The 25,435-nt window shown below is 39.0% G+C and overlaps 1 protein-coding gene and 2 non-coding genes across 3 annotated transcripts in view; 1 reads left to right on the top strand and 2 right to left on the bottom strand.

Moving 5' to 3' along the window:
- AK9 (adenylate kinase 9) overlaps window positions 1-25,435 on the bottom strand; it is a 116,360-nt gene that overhangs the window by 25,908 nt on the left and 65,017 nt on the right. Inside the window, exons 19-25 of the mRNA XM_055087391.1 lie at window positions 18,709-18,798; window positions 17,659-17,859; window positions 17,180-17,301; window positions 10,207-10,419; window positions 6,520-6,780; window positions 5,162-5,286; window positions 1,377-1,596 (exon numbers count right to left, since the gene is read on the bottom strand). Of these exons, the coding sequence (XP_054943366.1) occupies window positions 1,377-1,596; window positions 5,162-5,286; window positions 6,520-6,780; window positions 10,207-10,419; window positions 17,180-17,301; window positions 17,659-17,859; window positions 18,709-18,798 (1,232 nt within the window). The remainder of the gene's footprint in view (window positions 1-1,376; window positions 1,597-5,161; window positions 5,287-6,519; window positions 6,781-10,206; window positions 10,420-17,179; window positions 17,302-17,658; window positions 17,860-18,708; window positions 18,799-25,435) is intronic.
- Window positions 5,511-5,583, bottom strand: TRNAW-CCA (transfer RNA tryptophan (anticodon CCA)). The gene has a single exon. It is a non-coding gene; the product is annotated as a tRNA-Trp (tRNA).
- On the top strand, window positions 24,808-24,880 carry TRNAG-CCC (transfer RNA glycine (anticodon CCC)). Its single transcript has one exon. It is a non-coding gene; the product is annotated as a tRNA-Gly (tRNA).

The following is a 25,435-nucleotide window of genomic DNA, read 5'->3' as shown; positions in this document are numbered from 1 at the left end:
AATAGTCTCCTTTGTGTTTTCATAACATATAAGGAAACCACTGTATATATCAAAAAGAAATGCAAAGTATGTATAATAAAGCACACACATATTATGAGTCTGGTTTTCCTCTGATCCTTTCACTCAAATAAGTAGTGGTCAGTGAAGTTTAACTAATTATTGCATGTCTGCCAGATGCCATCACTGTTCTGAGCACTGCACATGTATATTCTTTCATTTTCTGCTCAAAATATACTGCAAGGTAGACAGCACCTTCAGTAAGGTGTGTTTCTGGCATTTTATCTTGTTCCTCCGTTTGGAACATATTCCTCTGTTTTTTCATTTTCTTTGACTCTATGTGTTGGTCTCTGCCCATGAGATAAAATAGCCACCTCTCCGTCTTGACAGAGTGGTCTTGTGTGGAAGATGAACACAGCTCAGGCTGGCCCCAGCTCTTGGCCATCTCTTAAGCCTTTGTACTTGTTTAAGCCACTTTGTTTTTAGTGGCTCCCAGTAGTTGAGGGGGTACCATGACCTATCAGTGTCCCAAATGGGAGGATCACAGTCAGCATAGGCTGATTGGAAGCTAGACACTCAAGCAGCAGCTGTTTTGATGTAGGTGATGTGGGTATTTTCTCATTTGTCCAATGTGTAGGAGTCACTCAGCTAATTTCTGGATTTCTTTCAGACTGGATTGAGTTCAGGAGGCTCCTATGTTGCCACTTGGGCTGGAAGCCAAGGGACCCTATCTGGATATTTACCACATTTTGTTTATCCATTCATCAGCTGATGGACATTGAGCTGTGTCTACTTTTTGGCTATTATGAATAATGCTGTGTGAACTTTCACATACAAATTTTTACAAGGACATGTTTTCATTTCTGTTAGATAGGTTCCTAGGAGTGAAATTGCTAGGTTCTCTATCACACTTTTGGACATTTTATGGAAACTTCTTAGACTACAGTTTAAGAAAAGATGTTGTAAGCTAATACCTGGATTTGTTGTAATACAGGCTAAAACGGCCTTGATGGATGGTGTCACCATTCCAGGAGCCAGTGAAAAAGTCAATGAAAATTTTAATTCTTTGTGCTTCAGGGTCTCCTCCACTTGCTGCCTCTTCAACTGTGCTCTAGTGTCTGGTATAAGGATACTTTGGTGCTACCACTATCTTTAATTTTACTTGCCTTGGAGTGAGAAACATTAACATGTAGATAATCATAAAGCCCTCAAATAATTCTTAACTCTTTAATTATAAATTGTCTTAATATTTGATGAAAATGTTTTCATACTGAATGTGGTATTAAAATCAGAGAACTACATTTTTGTAAAGACCACTTTATAAATTGGATAAATGCTGAACACATTTACGCTCATGCTTTTTTTTAACAGATACATACCTTGATTTTCGCCTTCATTTCTTTGATGAGTTTTTTCCTTTCTAATTTCTTCTTTTGTTTCACTTTCCACTTTCCAATTTGGGTAGGAAGGAGGCGATCAGAAACATCTTGATAATCAACTTGTATAAAAACAGCAGCATCTGGGAAAAACCCATGTTCCCCCAGAAACTGGACCTCGTCAGGGTATTGCGGGAAACCATCTAATACAAAACCTGTGGAACTAGGTGGAAATTTCATAACTTACTTTATTGGCTTAAAATATTATATTATAAATATTGATTTAAAAATGAAAAAAGTACTGATAACTCTCAACTTTACATAAGACACCCAATGAATAAACAGTTTCCTATAGTACCTTTTATTTTTTTAATATTTCTACATGCTGTTTCTTCTCCCAAATGTACTGAGTTGGATTAAAATGATAATATTTTAGACTTATATTTATAGTATAAAAGTACTGTCAATCAGTTTATAGACAATTACTATTAATTAGAAGCCTACTAAAAGTTGTGAGAAGATCACAGGGAAAGAGAAAATAAGTTCTCTGCTCGGGACGAGTGACCAGACTAATGAACGTGTCACCGTTTACATAAAGAGTTTACTTGGCTGCCCTCTACCCCTTTATTGAGAATCCTTACCTTTTAGTCATTCTTCTTCTAATGATGTTTCTTTTCATGGGAAAGTTCATAACCCTCTTCCCTGGCTCCCTTTGTAACCAGCGACAATTATTAATGTTTTCTTGGCTCATGTGTAAGATGATCGTATTCAGACAGGATCATCAAACTTGCTCAAGTATGATGAAACTTTAAGAATCATGAAAATAACTTGGAATGTTAACACATTTTCATTAGGGAGTATTTATAAAAACAGGCTTGGAGAACCTGGCTTGGTTTAGTTGAGCGATTTAACAGTGGTCCGTGGGCTTCTCTGGTGGCGCAGTGGTTGAGAATCTGCCTGCCGATGCAGGGGCTACAAGTTCGTGCCCCGGTCCGGGAAAATCCCACATGCCGTGGAGCGGCTGGGCCCGTGAGCCACGACCGCTGAGCTTGTGTGTCCGGAGCCTGTGCTCCACAACCGGAGAGGCCACAATGGTGAGAGGCCCGCGTACCGAAAAAAAAAAAAAAAAAAAAAAAAAAATTGGTCCCTTTTTGAATGAAAGTTTATCTCGTTTATCTCAAATTTAGTTTAACTATTTATATTTAAATATACGTTTTCTTCTTCAAAGGAATAGGACTTTCATGAACATTTGACAGTTTCAGCTCTTACCTGTCATTTAGAAATGTTGTTTTCTTTCTAATTAAGTGGGCAAATTTACATATATTGGCCGTAAGATATGTGTTGTTTTCTTTAGAGGTGTCTTCAGCAAAGTCTCTTCTGTTCTAGCTGTTACTTCTTTGTCAATGACATCTAAATCTTTTACCCCTACACCCAACCTCTCTTCTGAGTTTTGATTTAGAATTTTCAACAAGCTGCCTAGTTTCTCCATCTGAGTTCCCTTCAGGAATTATATATGCATCATACTGTCAAAAAATCATGCTCACTGTTACCCTTCCACACAGCTCTTCCTCTGACTCACTAGGATCCAGGTGCCAAACTTCAGAGACATCCTTCAACTCCCTCTTGCTTCTCACATACAAAACTTAAGTAATGTAACTAATGTAATTAGTTACATTAGATCTCTAGGACAGATGCCTTTTTAAAACATGTTTTTTCCTGATTATAAAAGCAATAAATCTCACTAAAGAAAAATCAGAAATAAAGTCATGAAAAAAGGGCAAAATTATCTGCAACCTCATATCCAAGAGGTTACCGACATTTTGTTTTGTTTCTTTCTAGTTGGTTCTTCATTTGTTCAACTTTCTATCGTATTATAAATAACTTTGTATCCTCTTTTTTAACTTAACCATTGTATAATAAAATTTCTTATGCTATTACAAAGTCTTCATTGTAATAAGTTTTAATGTAGTGCTAATGTTCAGCTATTTTATTTAGGCTATTACAATTTCACTTTTTACTTTTCTTCAATCCATACATATTTGTTTTTTTTTTAAATGTATGATGTGAGGTCAGGAGCTAAGTTAATGAAGAAAAACCCATGACTATGTTGCTGCCAGCAACATGCCTAATTTTACTATGACTATTGATCTAATTTAGGGAACAAGAAATTAAAATTAAAGTGACTAATAATCCCACTTACTTGGTTAGGCCAGGGATTAAGTGAAAGAGAGTGACCAGAGGAGGACTGGGACCTGCCAGTTATTTGAATTCTCTATGATATAGTCTCCTTATCTCCAGAATGAGAAAATAAAACTTTCTGTCCCAGAGGGCAGTTGTAAGGATTAAGGAAATTAATATGAATAAAATATAGGAGAACAGTATCTGGCACACAGTAAGTTCCATATAAGTGTTTGCTATTATCAGTACTGTAAGTATCATTTCACTTTCTTCTGGTGGATACCGAGGTAAGAGATTCCGGTTAGGAAATCGAGGTGAAGCCTTAAACTCTGGTGGCCTGGAATTCTTAGTTTGTGCTGTCTGGCGTCAGGCTTCTTCCTGGCTGTTGGTAAAGGGATGAGACTATGGACAGCTATTTAGCCGTGTGAACAACCACTGCAACAAAAACAAAGAGCGTTGCTCATCAACCAGTTATACGGGGGTTAAGTCACAACCCACTGCAGTCACCTACTGACAGCACACCCTGAAAAGAATTCAGGATGAAAAAACAGGATGAGGCACTCTGTCCTTTGGATAAACAGGCCCCTAGATAGTTAAATGCATATCTCAGGAAGAATTTCAATGACCCCAGATTCTTGCATCTTCCCATACATAGAAAAGCACTAAAATCATTAGCTTGGGATATCTGTTCTTTGTGATTAGCAGCAACCTTTTACCAAGATATATGCTTAACCACATGTATTTCCTAGCCAAGAAATTCATACATGTGTACTGGCTCCTCCCCTACCTCTTTGGAACAGGTCTTCAGAGCTATCTCCCAGGCTATAGTCCTCAGTAAGACCCTGAATAAAATTTAAACTCACAACCCTCAGGCTGTACGTTATTCTTTAAGTTGACAGTGGAATTAACTAACTGTTAAAAGACTACACGGCAAAGAGCCTGGTACGTCATGAGTGTACACAGGTTTAGAATATGGATCCTTAATCACAACTACACATTATAATCCCCTGGGGAGCTCCAATGCCCAGGCCCCAACCTCACACCTCTAAAGATTTTGATTCAATTATTTTGGGGTGGGGTCCCTGGCATCAGTATTTTAAAAATAATCCTCTAGATGTTTTTTTTTAATTAATTAATTAATTAATTTACTTTTGGCTGCATTGGGTCTTCGTTGCTGCATGCCAGCTTTCTCCAGTTGCGGCGAGTGGGGGCTACTCTTTGTTGTGGTGCGCGGGCTTCTCATTGCAGTGGCTTCTCTTGTTGTGGAGCATGGGCTCTAGGCGCATAGGCTTCAGTAGATGTGGTTTGTGGCCTCTAGAGCGCAGGCTCAATAGTTGTGGCACACGGGCTTAGTTGCTCTGCGGCTGTGGGATCTTCCCGGACCAGGGCTCCAACCCGTGTCCCCTGCATTGGCAGGCGGATTCTTAACTACTGCGCCACCAGGGATGTTCCTAAATAATCCCCTAGATGTTTTTAATGTGTGGAATCACTAGTTTACATGAGAGTAAAGAAGAAAATTCTTAAATTTATGTTGGATTACATTTTTAACTTTTAAGAATAAATCAAATAAAAGTCAATAAATATATAAAAGCCTATATAAATTAAGATACCGTATCGGTTCCTTAAACCACCACTCAGAGAGAATTGCTTCAAGGATTTCGGGAGGCAATGGCTCATTTTCTGTTAGATTTAATCTGATTGCTTCTTCTTCTTCTGTAAGCTGTACTTCCTGAGGCTACAAACAAAAATCAGAAAACAAAACAAAAATTTAAAACTGTATATTAATAAATAATACTATGTTACATAGTTGATTAGGATAAGACCTGTTTTTCTCAGGTCAGTTTTTTCAAAAATATTTATGTATTTATTTATTTTGGCTGTGCTGGGTCTTAGTTGCAGTACACGGGATCTTCGTTGCAGCATGCGGACTCTTAGTTGCAGCATGCATGCAGGATCTAGTTCCCTGACCAGGGATCGAACCTGGGCCCCCTGCACTGGGAGCACGGTGTCTTACCCACTGGACCACCAGGGAAGTCCCTCAGGTCATTTTTTATACTGTTGCTCATAAACATTTAAAAATCTGAGCTCTTTTCTTTAAACTAATATTTAATATGGTTTTAAATATTAAATGATATTTATTATTGGTAAGAGGAGTTACTAGCAATTAGCACGACTGATTTTCATACATGGTCTCAGGATATCTGTCTCATCATTTTTACTAAAACCTTGTTCAATCTATAGCACACACCTATAAAGCTTAACTGATTTTTGTCATCTATCTTATAATTATTCAACCTAGATCCTGATTAAAGGATGGGCCAGGTAGGCAGTCATCTGGAATATAATCTGTACCTGCGTCCATTTATAGGAGATCATTTGAGAAGAAAATGGTCCAGCTATATCAGAAATGGTTAAAAAGTGAGTTAGAATTAAGACCTTTCTCTTTATACCTCCAGATAGAAAACACCTAAGAGATATATACAAACTTTCTTATGAGGCATCATTAGAAATTAATATTTTGAGATCTCCACTGGCGCTGGGACAGATTTTTTATGACGTTAAATAGAAAACGGAGAACACAATAATGGAAAACCTTATAGTCTAGGTCAGACATATCAAATAGCATAGTCCCAAATAAATGCTATATAACACTCTTGTCAGGAAAAGCTTTTCCGTTTTTTATTGGAGTCATGTAAAACTCAGTATTTTATATTCTAGATGAGCAGTAAGATCTGTATTTAACATATGGGGAGGATGACTCTTAAATGATTTTTATGGGCTATTTTTTTCTTCTTAGAAACTTTATAGAGTTTGTTTCTTTTTTTTTAACATCTTTATTGGAGTATAATTGCTTTACAGTGGTGTGTTAGTTTCTGCTGTATAACAAAGTGAATCAGCTTATATTCTTCTCCCCCAAAGTAACACCAGTAAGCACAGTTATCTGCAAGGAGAGTATTAATATTCCTACCAGCTTCTTTGTATTTTCTTCCTCAATTGTAACATTGGCCTGAATTGCAAGCTCTTCAAGTTCTTGTTTTGCAAATTGTTCATCCTCAGAATCGTCCTCAAATTCAGGTCCAACTTTCTTCTCAGTTTTAAGCATTAGTTTTTCTTGAAGAAATTCTTCAAACTGAATATGAAAAATGCCCAATTTTTCTGCCAACTGTCTTCCACATACAGTTTTGCCAGAGCCATGGGGGCCCAGAAGGCATATTCTTAATGGAGGAGCCTGTCACAGAGGGTGGGTCAGGGGGTTGTAGGATAGAAGGATAGTGAAGAAAAGGAAGCTTTGAGAATTTAGAAAACATAAGGCTTATTATTAACTGCCTTCCCTAAGACTGAATTATCACTTCACAAACTCAAGGATGTTTCAGCATTAGGATACCAATTAACATGATTCATTGCATCAACCATGGTCCTCAGGGATCATCAACAACCATAGAGCATCTTGATATCAAGTGCCAAAAGGCATTTAATAAAATTAAATTAATTTTGTTCCTTTAAAATATTTTTAATTAGGGAAGAATGGAAAGGCAGTTTCTTAGCACGATAAAAACAACAATAACAACAAAAAAAACTCTCTACCAGACAAAAAGCCCATTGATACTGGAACACTAGGGGTCCCTTCATTAACTCCTATAATCTCTGTATTGGAGATAGGGAAGCACCAAAACCAGAGAACCCACAGAGATCCAGATGTATGGATTGTCCATTGATGCTCAACTTGTCAAGAACAACAGTGAGAGATGGCGTGGAGGAGCAGGTAAATCTTTTGTGAGTGTGGGGAAATGACTATGATATTGGTAGGTGACAGCAAGGAGGAGTGGGAGATGGTGATATATCTGGATGGACTAAACCTCAAAGGGGCTGGCAGTAACGGATTTCAAGTAGCAGAGAGAAGCAAGGAGCACAGTCTCATCACCTTCTGTCCTTGTAAAGGAAAGGTTCAGAGAAGAGTTTAAAGGTGCAAGTATACCAAAGAAATACAGGAGAAAGAGGAGTCAGGTATCTTGAGGTATAGGGAAATTTTTAAAAAAGAAAGAAATTTAAGAGATTTAAGAAGATAGCAAGTCCACAAAAGAATATTTGAAAACAGAAATATCAGAGAAAAGAAAGAGATCTTAGAGATTAAAAATGTGACTGCTGAAGTAAAAAGTTCAGTAGTACTGTGAAATTCTAAGATTCCCTAGCATGAAAAACACATGATTTCAGATTAAGCATGTACCATGTGTCCAGTGCAATGAATAAAAAAGATCCTGGACAATTTTAAGAACACAAGATAATGAAAAGAAGCTCTTAAAAGCTTTCAAATATTTAAAAAATGAACCTGACTTACAAAGAAATTAAAATCAGCCTAGTGACACTGGATGCTACCTCACAATAAAGCAGTATCTTTAATATTCTACAAAGGAATGATTTTCAACCTAAAATCTATGTCCATACTAATCGTTAAACATATATGAGAACCAAATGATGACATTTTCAGATATGAAGAAAGTTAGTTGAAAATGTGTTTCAGCAAAACAAGGGTTTGAAAAACCCACAAAAGCAAGAGGAAGACATGATGTAAATATCCGTTGACTTTGCCACCCAGCATTTATTCACCCTCCATCTGTTAACCACATCTGGATTCCCCCCAGGAGACCACCCTTCATAACTCTCAGTTTATGTGCTTCCAGTGGAACTGATTCCATCATTAGTTAAAGAATTGGGCATGACATGAAAAGATGCTCAACATCACTAATCATCAAGGAAATGCAAATCAAAAACACAGTGAGATATCACCTCACACCTGTCAGAATGGCTATTGCCAAAAAGACAGGAAACAACAAGTGTTGGCAAGGATGTGCACTGTTGGTGGGAATGTAAATTGGTGTAGCCACTATGGAAAACAGCATGGAGGTTCCTCAAAAAACTAAAAATAGAACTTTCTTGTGATTCAGCAATTCCACTTCTGGGTATTTATAAGAAGGAAATGAAAACACTAATTAGAAAATATATATGTACCACTATGTGCAGCATTTATTTGCAATAAACAAGATATGGAAGCAACCTAAGTGTCCATCGATAGATGAATGGTTAAAAAAGATGTGGTACACACACGCACACATAATGGAATATTACTCAGCCATAAAAAAGAATGAAATCCTGCCATTTGTGACAACACTGATGGACCTAGATGGTATTATGCTAAGTGAAATAAGTCAGGCAGAGACAGACAAATGCTGTATGATTTCACTTATATGTGGAATCTAAAAATCAAAACAAACAAACATAACAAAACAGAAACAGTCTCATAGACATACAGAACAAACTGGTGGTTGCCAGAGGGGAAGGAGGGTAGGGAGATGGGCAAAATAGGTGAAGGGGATTAAAAGGTACAAACTTTCAGCTATAAAATAAATATGTCCAGGTTGGCTGTACAGCATAGGGAATATAGTAAACAATATTGTAATAACTTTATATGGTGACAGATGGTTACTAGACTTATCTTGGTGATCATTTCACAATATATGTAAATGTCAAACCACTATGTTGTACACCTGAAACTGATATAATATTGTATGTCAATAAAAAAAGAACTGGTCATGTGATAAGATTTAAGTCAGTTGATGAATCACTTGAGAAAAATAATGAAAAAGAGGAATGGTGAATAGTGAAAATAGAGTGGTATGAAATTATGTAGATGCAGTCTCACACCATACTTTTGGATCACATTTAAAATCCCTCAGTGATGAAATTGCTGAAGTGACACCTCACTCATCCACAGGTTAAACCTCTGGCAAACAGAGCTGTGTGGAATTCAGAGCGGATAAGTAGCTAGGAAGTGAAGGGATGTAGATACATGACAATTTGCAGAAAAAGTGTGGACTCACCATTAAGATTTCAGGCTTTTGTCCACAGGGTATGAGTAAAACGACGCAATAGATCACAAGTAGTGAAACAGACTAAGAGGAAAACAAAACACCAAAAGAAGACAAAAGGCCACATTCCTAAGTGACTCCCACCACCAGCAGAGCCAGGGCACAACCATCGGCATACTTCAGTCATCCCTATGGGAGGATTTAGGTCCATGAAAATGGCACAAATTATCCAGAAGAGTTTAAATTGCGTTTTATAAGTTCTGTTTAACAAGGCATTAACTTTACTGAAAGTTGTGACAGTATATTGTAATTTATATATTTTGATCTTGTAGTTACGTTCTAGGGAATTACACTAATAAAATAATTAAGAGAAACAAAGGATCATACGCCCAAAGATTTCCTAAGTACTATTTCATATCCACAATGGCAAAATCACACTATAAAAATTACTGTGAAAAAATGTCTAACAAGAAATTAGATGTTATAATGGTATGTCAAAATGATTAGGCAATAAAATAAATCCAATAAATTTACAAGCAGTAAATTCAGCTGTGACTTTCTACTTCAGCTAAAAAGATATAATGTGTTGGTCTGACACAGGCATTACTGAAGAAATCAAAATAGATAATTAGATTATGTTATATTCCAAAAAGTTGTTCTTGGAACCTAGATATTTCCATACCATTATATTAGATTGGGGACTTCACTACTGAGTAAAATGGTGGAGGTTGGTAATAAGTCCCTAAAGAAGTACGCAGGAGCGATCGTCAGGATGGGAATATTGTTTTCACCTTTAATGGTTCATCATGAGCCACATACTCCTCAGGTTGCTCCAAAAACTTTTCTTTAGCCTCAGGACTTGAAAAGTAATAGATCTTTTCTCGATATTTAGCTGCTTCTTCTGTGCTGCCTGGTTGTAGAATGAAGTTTTCTTTGAGAGCCACTGGACAAAAGTGCTTTGTATCTCCCAAATGCCTTCTCTTCTCTTTAATTCTATCTTCATTCTAGAAATATTATTCAAAGTTCGGAGAACACTATTAATGCATTATTCATGTAATACTAAAGAGGGAATTTTTAAAAATGCAACTTGAATAGTATTTAATCCATAACAATATCCATTTAAAACAATCCACAAAAGACCAGTTCTTACACTATTTAAATTAATAAAAAAATCAGGTTCTCATATCCCTCTGAGTTCACATCCCAAGCATCTTTATTTTATAAAGAAAATGAAGCAGCACTGAGAATGAAGGCATCCTCAGCCCTCTACAGACAAACGTGTAATAAAAACCCCCATAATGTGCTGGTGCAGGGTCACTGTGAGGTCAGTTTCTAAAATAAAATTATTTCCAAGAAGTAAAAGCTGAGTCAGGGTCGCAACTTCTTACCCATTGAAAATGAAATGGGAGATGCCTCAGGATTTGCTTTGTTTCCTACTCAGTGGCTATATATCAAATAATTTGGAACTATTTTATTTTGTTCAATTGGAAATGTGTAATATATTTTATTTGTGATAGATGAAGAAACTGTGTGTAAAGTCCCTTAAGGACTCTTGCAATTTATTTAAAGCAAAGTACATTTAAAAAATAATTTTCTGTGTTGTACAATACATGCTTGCTGTGAAAATATTCAAAATTATCACAATGCATAGAGTGAACATTTCCTCTCACCTTCTTCCTTACAATACTATATTGACACTCAGTAGTTTTATGTGTATCCTTCCAGACCTCTTTTTCTAAGTTTATCCTACACATCTATATACAAAAATAGACACAAATTTAGGCACAAATACATTATTTTTTAAAATACCAATGAAATAATACTTTACATGATTATTCTACAACACACCTCTTTTTTCCCCCCCAAGCAAGATATAATAAACAACTTCCTGTAAAGGAGCAAAAATAAGACTAATCTCTACTTTTCTTGTGTCATTCTTGTTCAATTTTTGTGTCAGGGTTATGCAAGGTTCAAAATGAGCTGGAAAGTATTGATGTTTTTCTATGATGTGGAAGATTTAAATAACATAGGACTTAACTAATCAACAAGAACTGTCCTATAACTCCCTACAATTATTTTTGTTTGTTCAGCTTTTATCTTTCGTCCTAAGCAAATTTTAGTAATTCGTATTTTGAAAATGCTTTTCATTTTGACTTAAAAATTTATTAAAGTTGTAATTTAAAACAACCGTCATTTAAAATCTGATTATATACCCCTTTCTATCTCAAATGTTATCTACTGCTCCTTCTTGTCACCTCATTCTACTTGCCAGAAGTTTGTCTATTTTATTGCTCTTATCAGTGAACCAACTTTTCATTGTTTTTGAAGTTAGGCCTACTGTTTTTATTTGGTTTTGTTTTCCTATTTCATTAACTTTTGCCTTTAATCTCCTTTCTGCTTTCTTTTGGTTTATTTTGTTATGCTTTTTCCTAGGTTCTTGAGTTGGTTGCTTAATTAATTTCTCCAGTCTTTCTTGTTTTTCAATAAATGCACTTAAAGTAAGGTTGCCAGACTTAGCAAATGAAAATGAAGGCTCCCCAGTTATATTTGAATTTCAGTTTAAAAAAATGTGAGGTAGGTGAGTGGTGGGTGACAAGGTTGGGGGGGGTCTTTTTGGAGCAAGGGATTCTGGGAAGATGGTGATCTAGAGACTCTCCCTTCCCTTCCTCTGCCACCTCCTCAGTGGTAAATAGCTGCTGGGGCAGGTGGCTGATAACCATGGACGTGAGGGGAGACAACTGTACAACACTCTTTACCACTATGAGGGGGACGAGTACCTGGAGACAAACAACAGAGGGACAAGAGCATTAAGATGCCAAGTCTTTGGAGGAATTTTGCCTGTAGAAATCTGTGGATTTCCTGGGGGAATGTTAGCATCAACAACTACCACCCAGGAGTGTTTGTGGTCTCTGTGGCCTGCAAGAGACCAAGAAGGAGCTGTATGGGTGGGAGAGTCCTCCCTGACCCTGCATCTGGGTAAGTATGAGGAATCCAGGTAGCTGAGCTTGTCTCAGGCCTCAGCAACAAAATAGGTGACCTATCTGCTGCTATGCTCCTGACCGATGGGGAGAAAAGTCACTTTGCCTTTCATAATTTTTGAGAATGTTGTCACCTAAAGCACTCCAGCAACAGTCCTGAACTCCACTGAGCCCCAAAAAAAAAAAAAAAGAAAAAAAGAAACAAAGAAAACAACCATCCGTCTCAGGAAGCCTGGCACACACTGCAAGATTAGTCAGATCAAACAGACCACAAAACTCTGCAACACAGGCAGGGAAGAAACCCCATCTCAGAGTAGAAAAATGATGGAGACGTTTACAGAGATTCATGTAAACACTAGAAAGAGTTCATGGGCACCAATAAAATATGTAAATGAGCTGAGGAAGAGAGTGAGCACTTGTGGTGGAATCTGGCCCCAAAGATCCCCAGAACCTGTGAATATGTTATCGTATCTGTGTGATTAAGTTAAGGATGTTGAGATGGGAGGATCATGCAGGTGGGTCCAATGTAATCACAGGGCCTTTATAAGAAGGATGCAAGAAGGTCAAAGGCAGAAGGAGATGAGATGATGGACAGTAGAGGTTGAAGTGATGAGTTTTGAAGATAGGGAAGAGGCCATGAATCAAAGAATGCAGATGACCTCCAGAAACTGGGAAAGATAGGGAAAGGCTTCTCCTCTAGAGGAAGGAACATAGCCAACACTGATTTTAGCCCTCTAAGATTCATTTCAAAATACTGACTGTGAGAACTGTACAATAATTTGGTTATTTTAAGCCACCAACTTTGTAGCAATTTGGTACAGCAGGAATAAGAAACTAATACTCCACTCTAGAGACCCCAATGAATGCCTTAAATTAGAAGGCTGAGTGTAAGACAAGTCTACACATATTTGAACAAACTCTACAAATGCAAGAACAAAAAAGTAAGAGATGGAAAATTTGAGGGAAAAGATATTTGGAGGATAGATCCAAGAGACCTATCTGGCATTAAGTATTGTGGAAGGAAAAAATGTAAGAGTTGGAGGAGAGGCAAGAATTAATTTGCCACAAATAGAGAAAGAAATAACCTCAGATTTAAACACACGCCAAGTGCAGGCAGAACTGATGAGGAAAGACAAACACCTGGACACACCTTGATGCAATTTCTGATCTCTGAAGCAACATTAGAACTGTTGTTTCTTTTTCTATTTGTGTGGCAAAAGCGAAATATCTTTGTTGTTGATCTTTCCTATTGTAAAAACACTGCATCTCGAATGCTAAAAAATCAGACAATATAGATAAGTATTTACAAAATAAAAATTACTTGTGAGTCCATCACTCAGAGATAACCACCATTAACACATTCAACAGCTTGACTGAGGTATAACTGACATTAAAACACTTACGTACTTAGTTTACAACTTGATAAGTTTTGACATATATTTGATCCATGAAACTATCACCACAGTCAAGATAATAAACAGACTTGTCAACTGCATAGTTTGCTCCTGCCTCTTTGTAATCCATCCCTCCTGCCTCTATTTGCCTCCTATCTGCCCCATCCCCAGACAACCACCGCTCTGTTTTCTAACACTATAATTAGTCTGCATTTTCTAGAATTTTATGTAGGTGGAATCACATAGTATATATTCTTTTTTGGTCTGGCTTTTTCTCTTAGCATAATTGTTTTGAGATGCATCCAGGTTGGTGTCTGTATCAGTAGTTCTTTTGTTTTTATTTTTCTGTGTGTGCTATTCCAGGTCTAACTATTCCCACGTCCTAAGACTAGACTCTTTTTAGAATACTACCCAATGCCCTGTGAATTATGAGGTTTTTCCAGTCTAGTTGGTGGGAATAGGCATTATTTCTGGCTCTGTGTGAGATCCAAGTACTGGTCCCACTAATCTTTGGTACTTCCCAGGGCCCTGAGTAGTTTCCTTACATGCGAACTGATCAGTGCTCTGTTGAATACTTGAAGGGGCTGCTCTGCAGGTGTCCAGAGCTCTCTCTGTGTACAGTTCTCTCATCTCTGGTCCCTTCCCTTCTAGCTGCTTTGGTCTCCAGGGGTTCTCTGCTCTATCTCCTCCAATCGTCCAATCAACGAGTCTCCCTGGCTCTGTCTGGGTCCCTCCTCCCTGTACCACAGCCTGGACAAGGTACATGGCCTTACAGACAGGAAGATGGGGAAATTGTAGGGTGTACTTCATTTATTTCCCACCTCTCTGGGATCACTGTGCTTCACTGTCTCATGTCAATGTCTTGAAAACTGTTTCATGTGTTTATCCTATTTTTCAGTTGTTTCAGGCAGGAGGGTAAATCCAATCCCTTTTACTCCGTCTTTCCTGGAATGACTGTTAACATGTGAGTACATATCTTCCCAGAATTTTTATCATGAGTTAGTGTACATTTTTTTGCTTTTGTCTGTATAGCACCTTTCTTTCCCTTTTCAAGTAACATGACCCTTCTCCCTCTTCTCATGGAGAACCACTTCTTCCACATTCCAAGGTTCTCAAATGGACCAGACAATCAGAGTAACTCCTCACCTTATAGCCACTGAGTGCATGTGACTGAGGTTGGCTCAATCATATACAAAGTCCTCTAGTTACTATGATTAATAGGGGCAACTGACTGAGCTGGGAGAAGTGAAATTCTTTCTTGTGATTTTTCCAGGTGGATGTAAAGACAGAGTGTTGTCTTTCTTCCTAGATCAAAATTTCTAAGGATGTTCTCCCAGAATTCCTGGCAGCCATGTCTGCCTTATTTGGAAAAAGCATCTTCGCAGATGTAATTAAGGATCTCAAGATGACATATCATTGTTCATTATCCAGGTGGTCCCTAAATCCAGTAAAAAATATCCTTATAAGAGACACGGAAGGGAGGCCAAGTGCAGACTGAGGCAGAGGCTGAGGCCAACACAGAGGCAGCCACAAGCCAAGGATTATCTGGAGCCACCAGAAGCTGGAACAGGCAAGGAAGGGTTCTCCCGGGAGCCTTTGGAGGGAGCATGGTCCTACCTACCAACACCTTGATTTCAGAGTTCTGGTCTCAAGAACCGTGAGAGGATAAATTTCTGTTGTTTGAAGGCTTCGAGTTTGTGGTGCTTTGTTTTATTTTTTTTGGCCGTGCCACGCGGCATGTGGGATCTTAGTTCCCCAACCAGGAATAATCCAACCCATGCCCCCTGTAGGGGAAGCATGGGGTCTTAACCACTGGACCGCCAGGGAAGTCTCTGTGGTACTTTGTTATGGAAGCCTTTGGAAACTAATCCTGCAGGTAAAACTGATCTGTGTTACAGTAAATTAGGAAGAGTGGAAGTGAGGAAAAGACACTATATTATCAATGAAGACCATACTTAAAAATTTAAGTTTTGAATATTACAGACAGCTTGAGAACTGTCTGCAGATACAAGAAAGACACCGTGCTCTTGCAGACCAGAGCAGGGCACAGAAGAAGAACGGCAGAAGAAGGATGACTGAGAGGAGAGAATCTGAATATTAGTGGGACAAAACCCACATCCTTTAGCCACCCTGACTGAAGGTCTCAGCAGTTCCTTAGGATAAAGCACCGAAAGCTGTTAGCAGAATCATATTGTGTAACATTTGTTGTTTGACACATACATATTTGGGTTTAAGTTAAGCAACAGTAAGTTCATTACAACTGCATGTTTATCTATCCGTTTTATTGATAAAGACCGGAATTAAAAGAATCACCTCCTATTTTATTATTGATAGATGCCCGAACTGGGAGGCTATCAGTTGAGAACAGTGTCCAAAATTGTGGTGCCAAGGGAGAAGATTGGGGCCTAAAATGAGCTGCTCCCATTTGAGCAAACCACTCGTTATCATGCCCGTAGCCCCTCAAAGATGCCATTGCTGTGCTTTGTATAAAACACCCGCGTCTGTTAAATCTTTTTTGTTATTAATTTTTATTGGAGTATGGTTGCTTTACAATGTTGTGTTAGCCTCCACTGCACAACAAAATGAATCAGTCGTACACATACAGATATCCCCTCCCTTCTAGGTTACCACAGTGCGTTAGGTAGAGTTCCCTGTGCTATACAGTATGTTCCCATCAGCTGTCTATTTTATACATAGTGTCAATAATGTATGTGTGTTCTATTGTAAAACAGTTATACTCCAATAAAGACGTTAAAAAAAAACACGTAAAAAAAAAATAATGTATGTGTGTCAATCCCAGCCTCCCAATTCCTCCCACCCCACCCCTTTCCCCCTTGGTATCCATACATTTGTTCTCTAAGTCTGTGTCTCCATTTCTGCTTTGCAAATAAGATCATCTGTACCACTTTTCTAGATTCCACATACATGCATTATTATACGATATTTGCTTTTCTCTTTCTGACTTAACTTCACTCTGTATGACAGTCTTTAGGTCCATCCACGTCTCTACAAATGACCCAATTTCATTCCTTTTTATGGCTGAGTAATATTCCATTGTATATATGTACCACATCTTCTTTATCCATTCCCCTGTCAATGGACATCCACTTTTGTTAAGTTTATAAAATATTTCTGTCTCTAATACCTATAGACGTTTCCAGGGGAAAAAAATTTAAAGAATTCTTTTTTCATGGGCGTATTATACTGTCTAAGTAGCCCTGGCATTTCAGAGGTCAAATGAAGCTGGGTAGAGGCAAAATGTGTTGAAAATGTTTATAAAATTGAAGATCCCTGCTTGTTTTCTTGGAGTCTAAAAGTGCCCGTTACCACTCTGGATATGTGCACTTTCAGTGATGTGACCATGGTGAGGGAGCAGGAACAAAGACTCCTACCTCTTCCTCTTCCTCCTCCTCCTCTTCTAGCTCCTCATCTCCTTCGGCCTCAGCCTGATAGTCTTCTGTTTCTTCATCATAATCGTCCATAGTTAACTCCCAGCCAGCATAGTGGAAAGGTTCTGTAGAAAAAAGAAGAAATAGTTGGGAAGGTATATTTAGGATAAAAGCATATTACAGTAGTCAAAGATTAGGAAAATTAATAATAGGGACTGGTCTCTTAGCTTAAATGTATATGCAAACAGGCCTTCACAAATTCTTTAAGTGACAACTGGCCAGTTTGGCCAGTGTTGTTTGTGCCTCATGGCTGTTCTGATTGGTGGGTGCCTGCACTATGACAGTTGTTAAATATTTTAAATATCATCCCTGGATATACTGACTGTTTTGCTTCACAAACCATAGGCTTTAAACTTTCACAGTACTTTTAATAATATTACCTGCTCATGACAATAAATGTTATGATTACAGACGGCCCTTACTTTCCATGGTCTCAATGACTTTTTGAAGTAGTTCCTCTGGAGTTTTGTCAGCAATCTCCAAGTTTAAAACTTGAGTAAAAGAGTCACTGATTGCCGTTTCCATCTGCCTCCAGGCGGAGTAGAAAGATCTGACACTCTCTTTAATTGGCTCCATTTCAGGAACATCAGGATAAGCATCTTCTGGAAACTCAGGTAGTACAACTTTTGAGTAAAAGTTAAAGGAAAGAAAAAAGAGCCTTCAGGCATTATATCTTTAGTCATATTGCCAAAATAACTTATACTTTATAATACTTTAAAAACATTTGGGGCTTCCCTGGTGGCACAGAGGTTAAGAACCCGCCTGCCAATGCAGGGGACACGGGTTCGAGCCCTGGTCCGGGAAGATCCCACATGCTGTGCAGCAACTAAGCCCGTGCGCCACAACTACTGAGCCTGCGCTCTAGAGGCCACGAGCCACAACTACTGAGCCCTCGTGCCACAACTACTGAAGCCTGCGTGCCTAGAGCCGGTGCTCCGCAATGAGAGAAGCCACCGCAGTGAGAAGCCTGCTCACCGCAACAAAGAGTAGCCCCTGCTCATCGCAACTAGAGAAAGCCCACGCACAGCAACGAAGACCCAACGCAGCCAAAAATATAAATAAATTAAATTAATAAATTTATTTTTAAAAAATTTGAAAGAAATAGACTTAGTGTTCTAAGCAATAATATACATTTGTAAATTCATATTTCAATTATACTTTGTTCCTTGTATTGGCTGTAGATGAATTATTACTTATAAATAAAATCCAAATTATTTGGATAATTAATATCAATTTCATATGGCAACTTTAACTGCTAATAAAATGTATAACATGAAATTTGATGAAAAACTGTTATAAATTGACTAGATACACTTTTAATATAATAAGTTAGATAAATAAATATAACACACATCAACTGGCATACCACTGACATAGAAAGAAACAAGTAGGAAGTTGGTACTATGCCTAAAATCGTAAGAGAACATGAAAAGCACTTTTATGCACTAACTACTTTTATTTGATAATCTAACTTGTTTCAGATAATTCTTTAGTTTCTAGTCCCTCTTTGGATCCTTTTGGAATTTCTGTTCCAACTGTAGCATCCTCGGTAGGCTTAGACACTTAAAAAAAAACAATCTAATAGTGTTTGAATTTTAAAACATTATTCCTTTATGAAGTTCTTGGCACAAAGAAAATTTCAAAACATAGTTTAAATTGTGTATACTATATCTAATTGATAATACGGTTCTTGTTAGGTAAAGTACTGAAACTGAGTCCCCCTAAAACCGAGTTTCCCTGCCGAGTTTATGGTTAACCTCCCTATTCAAAACTTTATTCCTTTTCCTGTCCCCTCTGACCTCAATCCTGTGCTAGCTGAACGCTAATCAACCAGAGTCAGATAACATCATTAACGTACAAACTCAGGTTGTTTCTCCAGGGCAAGACCCCTGATCATGCACCCCAAGAGCAGAGACTCATAAACAGTAGGCATCCTGACCCCTGAAACTACGATTAAGCAATGTCACAAGATGATGATTAACTACAGCTTCTTTGTTCTTCCCCTTTAAAAGCCCCCAACTCAAAGACCAAGTTGTAGTAGATCTGAGATTCATCTTCTACTCCCTTGCTTGGCGCCCTGCAATAAGCCCTTACTTTGCTGCAAACACCCGCTGTCAGAGTTTGGCTTCCTGTGCCGCGGGCACACGAGCACACTGCTTGGTTTCAGCAAGGCATAAAAATACATAATAGTAGAAGGCAGAAAATGAAGAATATTCTTAAATACACAAAAGGACGTTGACCAGAATAACAATTGGTACATACAATTTTGACTGATGACTGTTGTTAAATATCATTCAAACTTCTGTTCACATGGCATCAAACTAGCAGTGCCTGATAGTTCTTTTAATTTCTTGAGATACCCATAAAGATATACCAAAGGATCATAAAGTGGCAATAAAGGGCGATGATATGCCAGATTCTCAGCTGTGGGTGTTGGTGTGGTGAAACTGAGGAGAGTCTCAACTAATACCACTGTTGAAGATATAGATCAACTACTGCTTTCCTGGATGATATAAGACATGATCCACATACAGATCTAGCACAGATGGTTTCAGGGAAGGAAGGACTAATAATCTTTCTTCTCAGCCCATAGTCTCTCCTAGTTCTGAGACACAAGTTTTGTGTAGACCACACACACACACACACACACACAAATTTTTAAAATATACATGTAGCCATTCTGTAATACTGTGGAAGCTGTTGTAGCCATTCTGTAATACTGTGGAAGCTGTCTTTTAAGTTAGCTAAAGGAATAGTTGGGTCCTCTTTCTACAGAATCTGTAACGTTTAATACTCAGGAGAACAGGGAGTAGAAGGGGACAAGCCTAGGGCTGGCCTGGTGGCAGCATATTTAATTGTAAGGTGTTCAATTACCTAAAGAAAAGCATAACCCCGACAAAGAGAAGAAGAGCACCAAGAATATACAGAAAATTCTAAACTGTCTTAGCTTCTCTGGCTTAATCAGAGAATGCAATAGTTGGGGACGAAGAAGATCCAGCTTCAGTCTAGAAAAGCCATAGAAGATGATACTAAATATCATAAGTTGAATCAGGTTGATGCACATTGACCTGACCTTCAGGTCTATATCTGAGAGTACCTGGCAGGAAGTTTAAGTGAAAGGAGTATATGCGTGTTGTGCGTTTGTTGGGGGGAGGGGGGGTGGTTCTTATAAATACTCTACCTACCCTTCCTGTTGGTTACCCTACTCTACGTGCTCCATTCAGGGAGAAGTCAACAACAACAACAAAACAAAACAGCAACAAGGCCTATGAAAATAGGCTATAATGAAGGAAAGAGAGTATTGATTCACAGATTCAGATGAAGAGCTTGCTTCTGAAAAAGATTTCTCATATAAAGCAAAATAAAGTAAATTTTAGAAGCTATGTACTTCGTACACTCAAAAAGCATAGGAGGACAACAGAGTCTGTGAAATAGGAGCCATGAGGCAAAAGGAGAGACCAACCTAAGATAAAGGCAGAAATACAAGAAAGCTAGTTGAAAAAAGAACACAATGCAAGAAAATCTAAAATGCAATAGCAGAACTGAAATATGCATCAGGAGAGAGGCAATAAGGGGCAGAAAATAAGTCAGTGATGTGGAGGATAACAACTCTCCAAAAAATACAGAGAAAAAGGACAATGAGATGAAAACTATCAAGAAGAAGATTAATGTGGCTGAAAACCAATAACTATCTAACTTAAAAAATAATAAAACGTGATCCTGAAAAAGGAATCTGAAACAATAACTGAAGAAAAACATTTTGAGCCAAAGACTGTGGTATGGAGACAGGAGGACAGAAGATGCTTGATGACATCTTTACACTATCAAACCAACCCTGGGGACTTCTCTGGTGGTGCAGTGTTTAAGAATCCACCTGCCAATGCAGGGGACAAGGGTTCGAGCCCTGGTCCGGGAAGATCCCACATGTCGTGGAGCAACTAAGCCCATGCGCCACAACTACTGAGCCTGTGCTCTAGGGCCCGCAAGCTACAGCTACTGAGCCCATGTGCCACAACTACTGAAGCCCGTGTGCCTAGAGCCTGTGCTCCGCAACAAGAGAAGCCACAGCAATGAGAAGAAGCCCACACGCTGCAAACAAGAGTAGCCCCCGCTCGCTGCAACTAGAGAAAGCCTGCATGCAGCAACAAAGATCCAACGCAGCCAAAAGAAGAAAAACAAAAAAATAAAAAATACCCTGGACTCAGGGATGAGACATGTCCCTTGTTTAATACAGTGTTTTGGCATTTCTGTTACTTGTAGACAAATGCAGTCGCAATGGATACAGATGGAATAGTCTTCCTCTTAAGCAAGGTCAGCAGCTATGCTTCCTAATTTAAAAAGTCAACCCTACCACTTAGTTACTTGATAGTCTAAGCACATGATCAACCCTTAATCAACAACACTGAACATCTGTGCTCCAGAATTGAAACTTTGAATTGTTTGCTAGTTAAATCTGGTCGGGTTTCTGGATAATGGGGTGGCAGGAAGCGACTTGCAAAATGTTCAATGGTTGCTCACTCCAGGCTGCCCAGCCTGGTCCTGACAACTCAACATGGTGAGGTCAGGCTTTATTTGAGAGAGATGCATTTGACTGGAGAAAACTTGATCAGACCATGGCATTGGTTTTTAGATGGTCGTTAAGGAACCACTGGTCTGAGGGACACACTATCCGTGCAGTTGTCATTATGAGTGCTGCTCTTTATATACCCTAGGTGTCTGCTGTCCCCTGTTCCTTTTCCTTGAATTATACTCCTTGTGATGGGTTCAACTGTGCCCCCCCTCAAAGATATGCTCACATCCTGACCCCTGGTACCTGTGAATGTGACATGAATTGGATACAGGGTCTTTGCAGAAGTAATTAGTTAAGGATCTTGAGATGAAATCATCCCAGATTTAGGGTGGGCCCTAAATCCAATGACTGGTGTCCTTGTAAGAGGAGAAGACACACAGAAACAGACAGACAGACAGACACACACATACACACACACACACACACACACACACACACACAGAAAAAAAAGGCCATGTGAAGATGAAGGCAGAGACTGGAGTGATACAGCTACAAACCAAGCAACACCAAGGACTGCTGGAGTAACCAGAAGCTAGGAAGAAGCAAGGAAGGATCCTTTCCTGGAGATTTCAGAGGGAGCATGGCTCTGCCAACACCTTCATTTTACACTTCTGGCCTCCAGAACTGTGAGAGAGTAAATTTCTGTTGTTTAAAGCCACCAAGTTTATGGTAGCTTGTTAAAGCTATCCTAGGAAACTGATATATTTCCCAATAGTCTACTTGAAAACAAGCATTGGAGAGCAATGTGGAATTTAGTGAAGATTTAGCAAGAGAGAGATGGAGAGACTTTATTCCACACACCCTGTGACACACTGGTGGTAATTCACCCAGCCTCTGTGTTCCTCTTCTTCCTTCCTGGCCAACCTGTGCTTTTGTTCCAGTGTTTACCCTTCCCCACATGGCTGAGGGAGTGGGACCCTCTCTCCAGCTCCAGGAATTTATCCTGATTGGTTTAAGCCCCAAATGCTGGTTCCTTTCCTTGTGATATTCAGGGAGGGAATGTAACTATTGATTTTGAGAGTGCTAAGTAAGATTCAGTTTCGCTTAATTTGAATTAGGAATCCTGAGCTCTGGTCTTTTCAGAACATAAGGCAGACGAGGAAAAAATCTCTAAGTTCTTGTCTGGTAATGATGATGTTAAAGCATCAACTATGAGGCAGACTCTCTGCTGGGTGCTTTAAAGAAATGTTCTTATCCCTATAAAAATCTCTGCTAGGTAAATCTTCCTAGCCCTGTTTTACAAATGAAGAACTTGAGGTGCAGGATAACTCTATAACTTGTCATATAGCAGCCAATGTGAAATTTTTAAAATGTTAATAAGATCAGATTGACCACTTGCACTTAGAGAAAACTCCCATCTCCATAAGCCTCTGGCCTCTGCTTTGCTCTCCAATTTCATCTCCCACCTCCCTCTTGCTCACCATGCTCCAACCACATTCAATTTCTTCCTTGACCATGTGAAGCTGTGCCCACCTCTGAGTCATGGCAGTGGAGGGATCTTTGCCCAGATCCTTTCAGCGCTTTTGTCTTGCCTCAAATATCATCTCAGATGACACTCTTCCTTGACCATAATGTTTAGTGTTGCCTCTTCCAAACCACCCCCGTGGTCTCTACCTTGCTCGTTCATTGAACAAACACTTATTGAGTTCCTACTATATCCCAGGTATTGGTTTAGTGTCTTCATAGATTTTTCTTCATGGCACTTAACACAATCAGAAATTATCCTAGTTATTTACTTGTTTATTCTTGTTCTTCACCCCATAGAATGATGGCTCCTTGAGGGTAGGGATCTTGACTGTCTTGGTCACTGCTGAGTCTATACTACCTAGGGCAGTGCCCGTTGCTTTGCATGGCACTTAGAAGGACTTCAATAAATACTTGTTGAAGGAATGGATGAATTTCCTGATGTTTATTACTAGTTGACTCTATTACACGTCCATGAAGTGCTTGGAATGAAGCACTGTGATTTGAGCCAATGGTTACTCTAAGCTCATGTTCTTGCATGTAACTGGCCTATACCTAACCAGTACATAAAGAAAGCAAATTGGGAATGAGAAAAGTGATTAACCAGCCTCGGAATGCATAGGTTATTGCCCTTTAAAGTGTCGATTCTAAGCAATACATGTGTCATTCCATTCTAAGGCTAGAGTAACGACAGGATTGAAATGAGACTTCAGTTGTCTTATTTGACAGAGATAATGATTATCTTGTGGACCAAGACAGAAGCCAAACTTCAAAGGAAAAGATGTGTTCCCAAGCATGAGATATAAAAAGCCTGCTTTGGGTTTGTGTTAGCTTCCTGTAGCTGCCAAAATAAATTATCACAAACTTGGTGGCTTAAAACAACAGAAATGTATTCGCTCACAGTTCTGGAGGCCAGAAGTCAGAAATCAAGGTGTCGGCAAGGCTGTGCTATCTCCGGAGGTTCTGGAGGAGAATCCTTTCTGCCTCTTTGATCTTCTCCTGGGTACTGTCATCTCTTGGCTGGAGTCTGTATCACCCAATGTCTGCTTCCATCTTCAAACTGCCTTCTCCTCTGTGTGAGAGTCTAATCTCCCTCTGGCTCTCTCTTATAAGGACATTTATGATGGCATTTAGAGCCCACCTGGATAATCCCACATAATCTCCCCATACCAAGATTCTTAGGAACTTCCCTGGTGGTCCAGTGGTTAAGAATCCGGCTTCCAATACAGGGGACGTGGGTTCGCTCTCTGGTTGGGGAACTAAGATCCCACATGCTGCGGGGCAACTAAGCCCACACGCCACAACTACTGAGCCCATGCGCCCTAGAGCCCATGTGCTACAACTAGCGAGAAGCCCGTGCGCCACAACAAAGAGCCTGTGCGCCGCAACAAAGATCCCACGTGCCACAACTAAAACCCTATGCAGCCAAACAAACAAACAAACAAATAAATATTAAAAGAAAAAAAAGAAAGATCCCTTAGGGCTTTCAAAGCCTCATTAAAACAAAACAAAACAAAAAATTCTTAATTTAGGGACTTCCCTGGTGGTCCAGTGGTTAAGACTCTGCACTCCCAATGCAGGGGGCCCAGGTTCGATCCCTGGTCAGGGAACTAGATCCCACGTGCCGCAACTAAGAGTTGCGGCCTGGATGCCGCAACTAAAGGATCCCACATGCTGCAACTAAAAAGCCTGCATGTTACAATGAAGATCCCATGTGCTGCAACTAAGACCCTGCACAGCTAAATAAATAAATAAATATTTTTTTTTAAAAAGATTCTTAATTTAGTCACATCTGCAAAAACCTTTTTTCCAAATAAGGTAACATCTACAGGTTCCAGGAATTAGGATGTGGACACACCTTTGGCAGCCATCATCAGCCTACCACACGGAGCTCTGGATAAAGTAAAAAAAAATTCCAAAAGTAATAGGTTTATGTTAGACAGGGTAGCTTTTTTTCCTTTCTCTTTTTTATTTTGGTAAAATACAAATAACATAAAATTTACCATCTTAACCATCTTTAAGTGTACAGTTCAGTGGTGTTAAATACATTCATTGTGTGCAACCAACACCACCATCCATCCTCATAACTGTTTTCATCTTGTAAAACCAAAAACTCCATACTCATTAAACAATAAGTCCCCATTCTCTCCTCCTCCCAGCCCCTG

The sequence above is a fragment of the Physeter macrocephalus genome, chromosome 10 (assembly GCF_002837175.3).
Source record: "Physeter macrocephalus isolate SW-GA chromosome 10, ASM283717v5, whole genome shotgun sequence".
Lineage (NCBI taxonomy): Eukaryota > Metazoa > Chordata > Mammalia > Artiodactyla > Physeteridae > Physeter > Physeter macrocephalus.
This window is presented reverse-complemented; position numbering and strand designations above follow the sequence as displayed.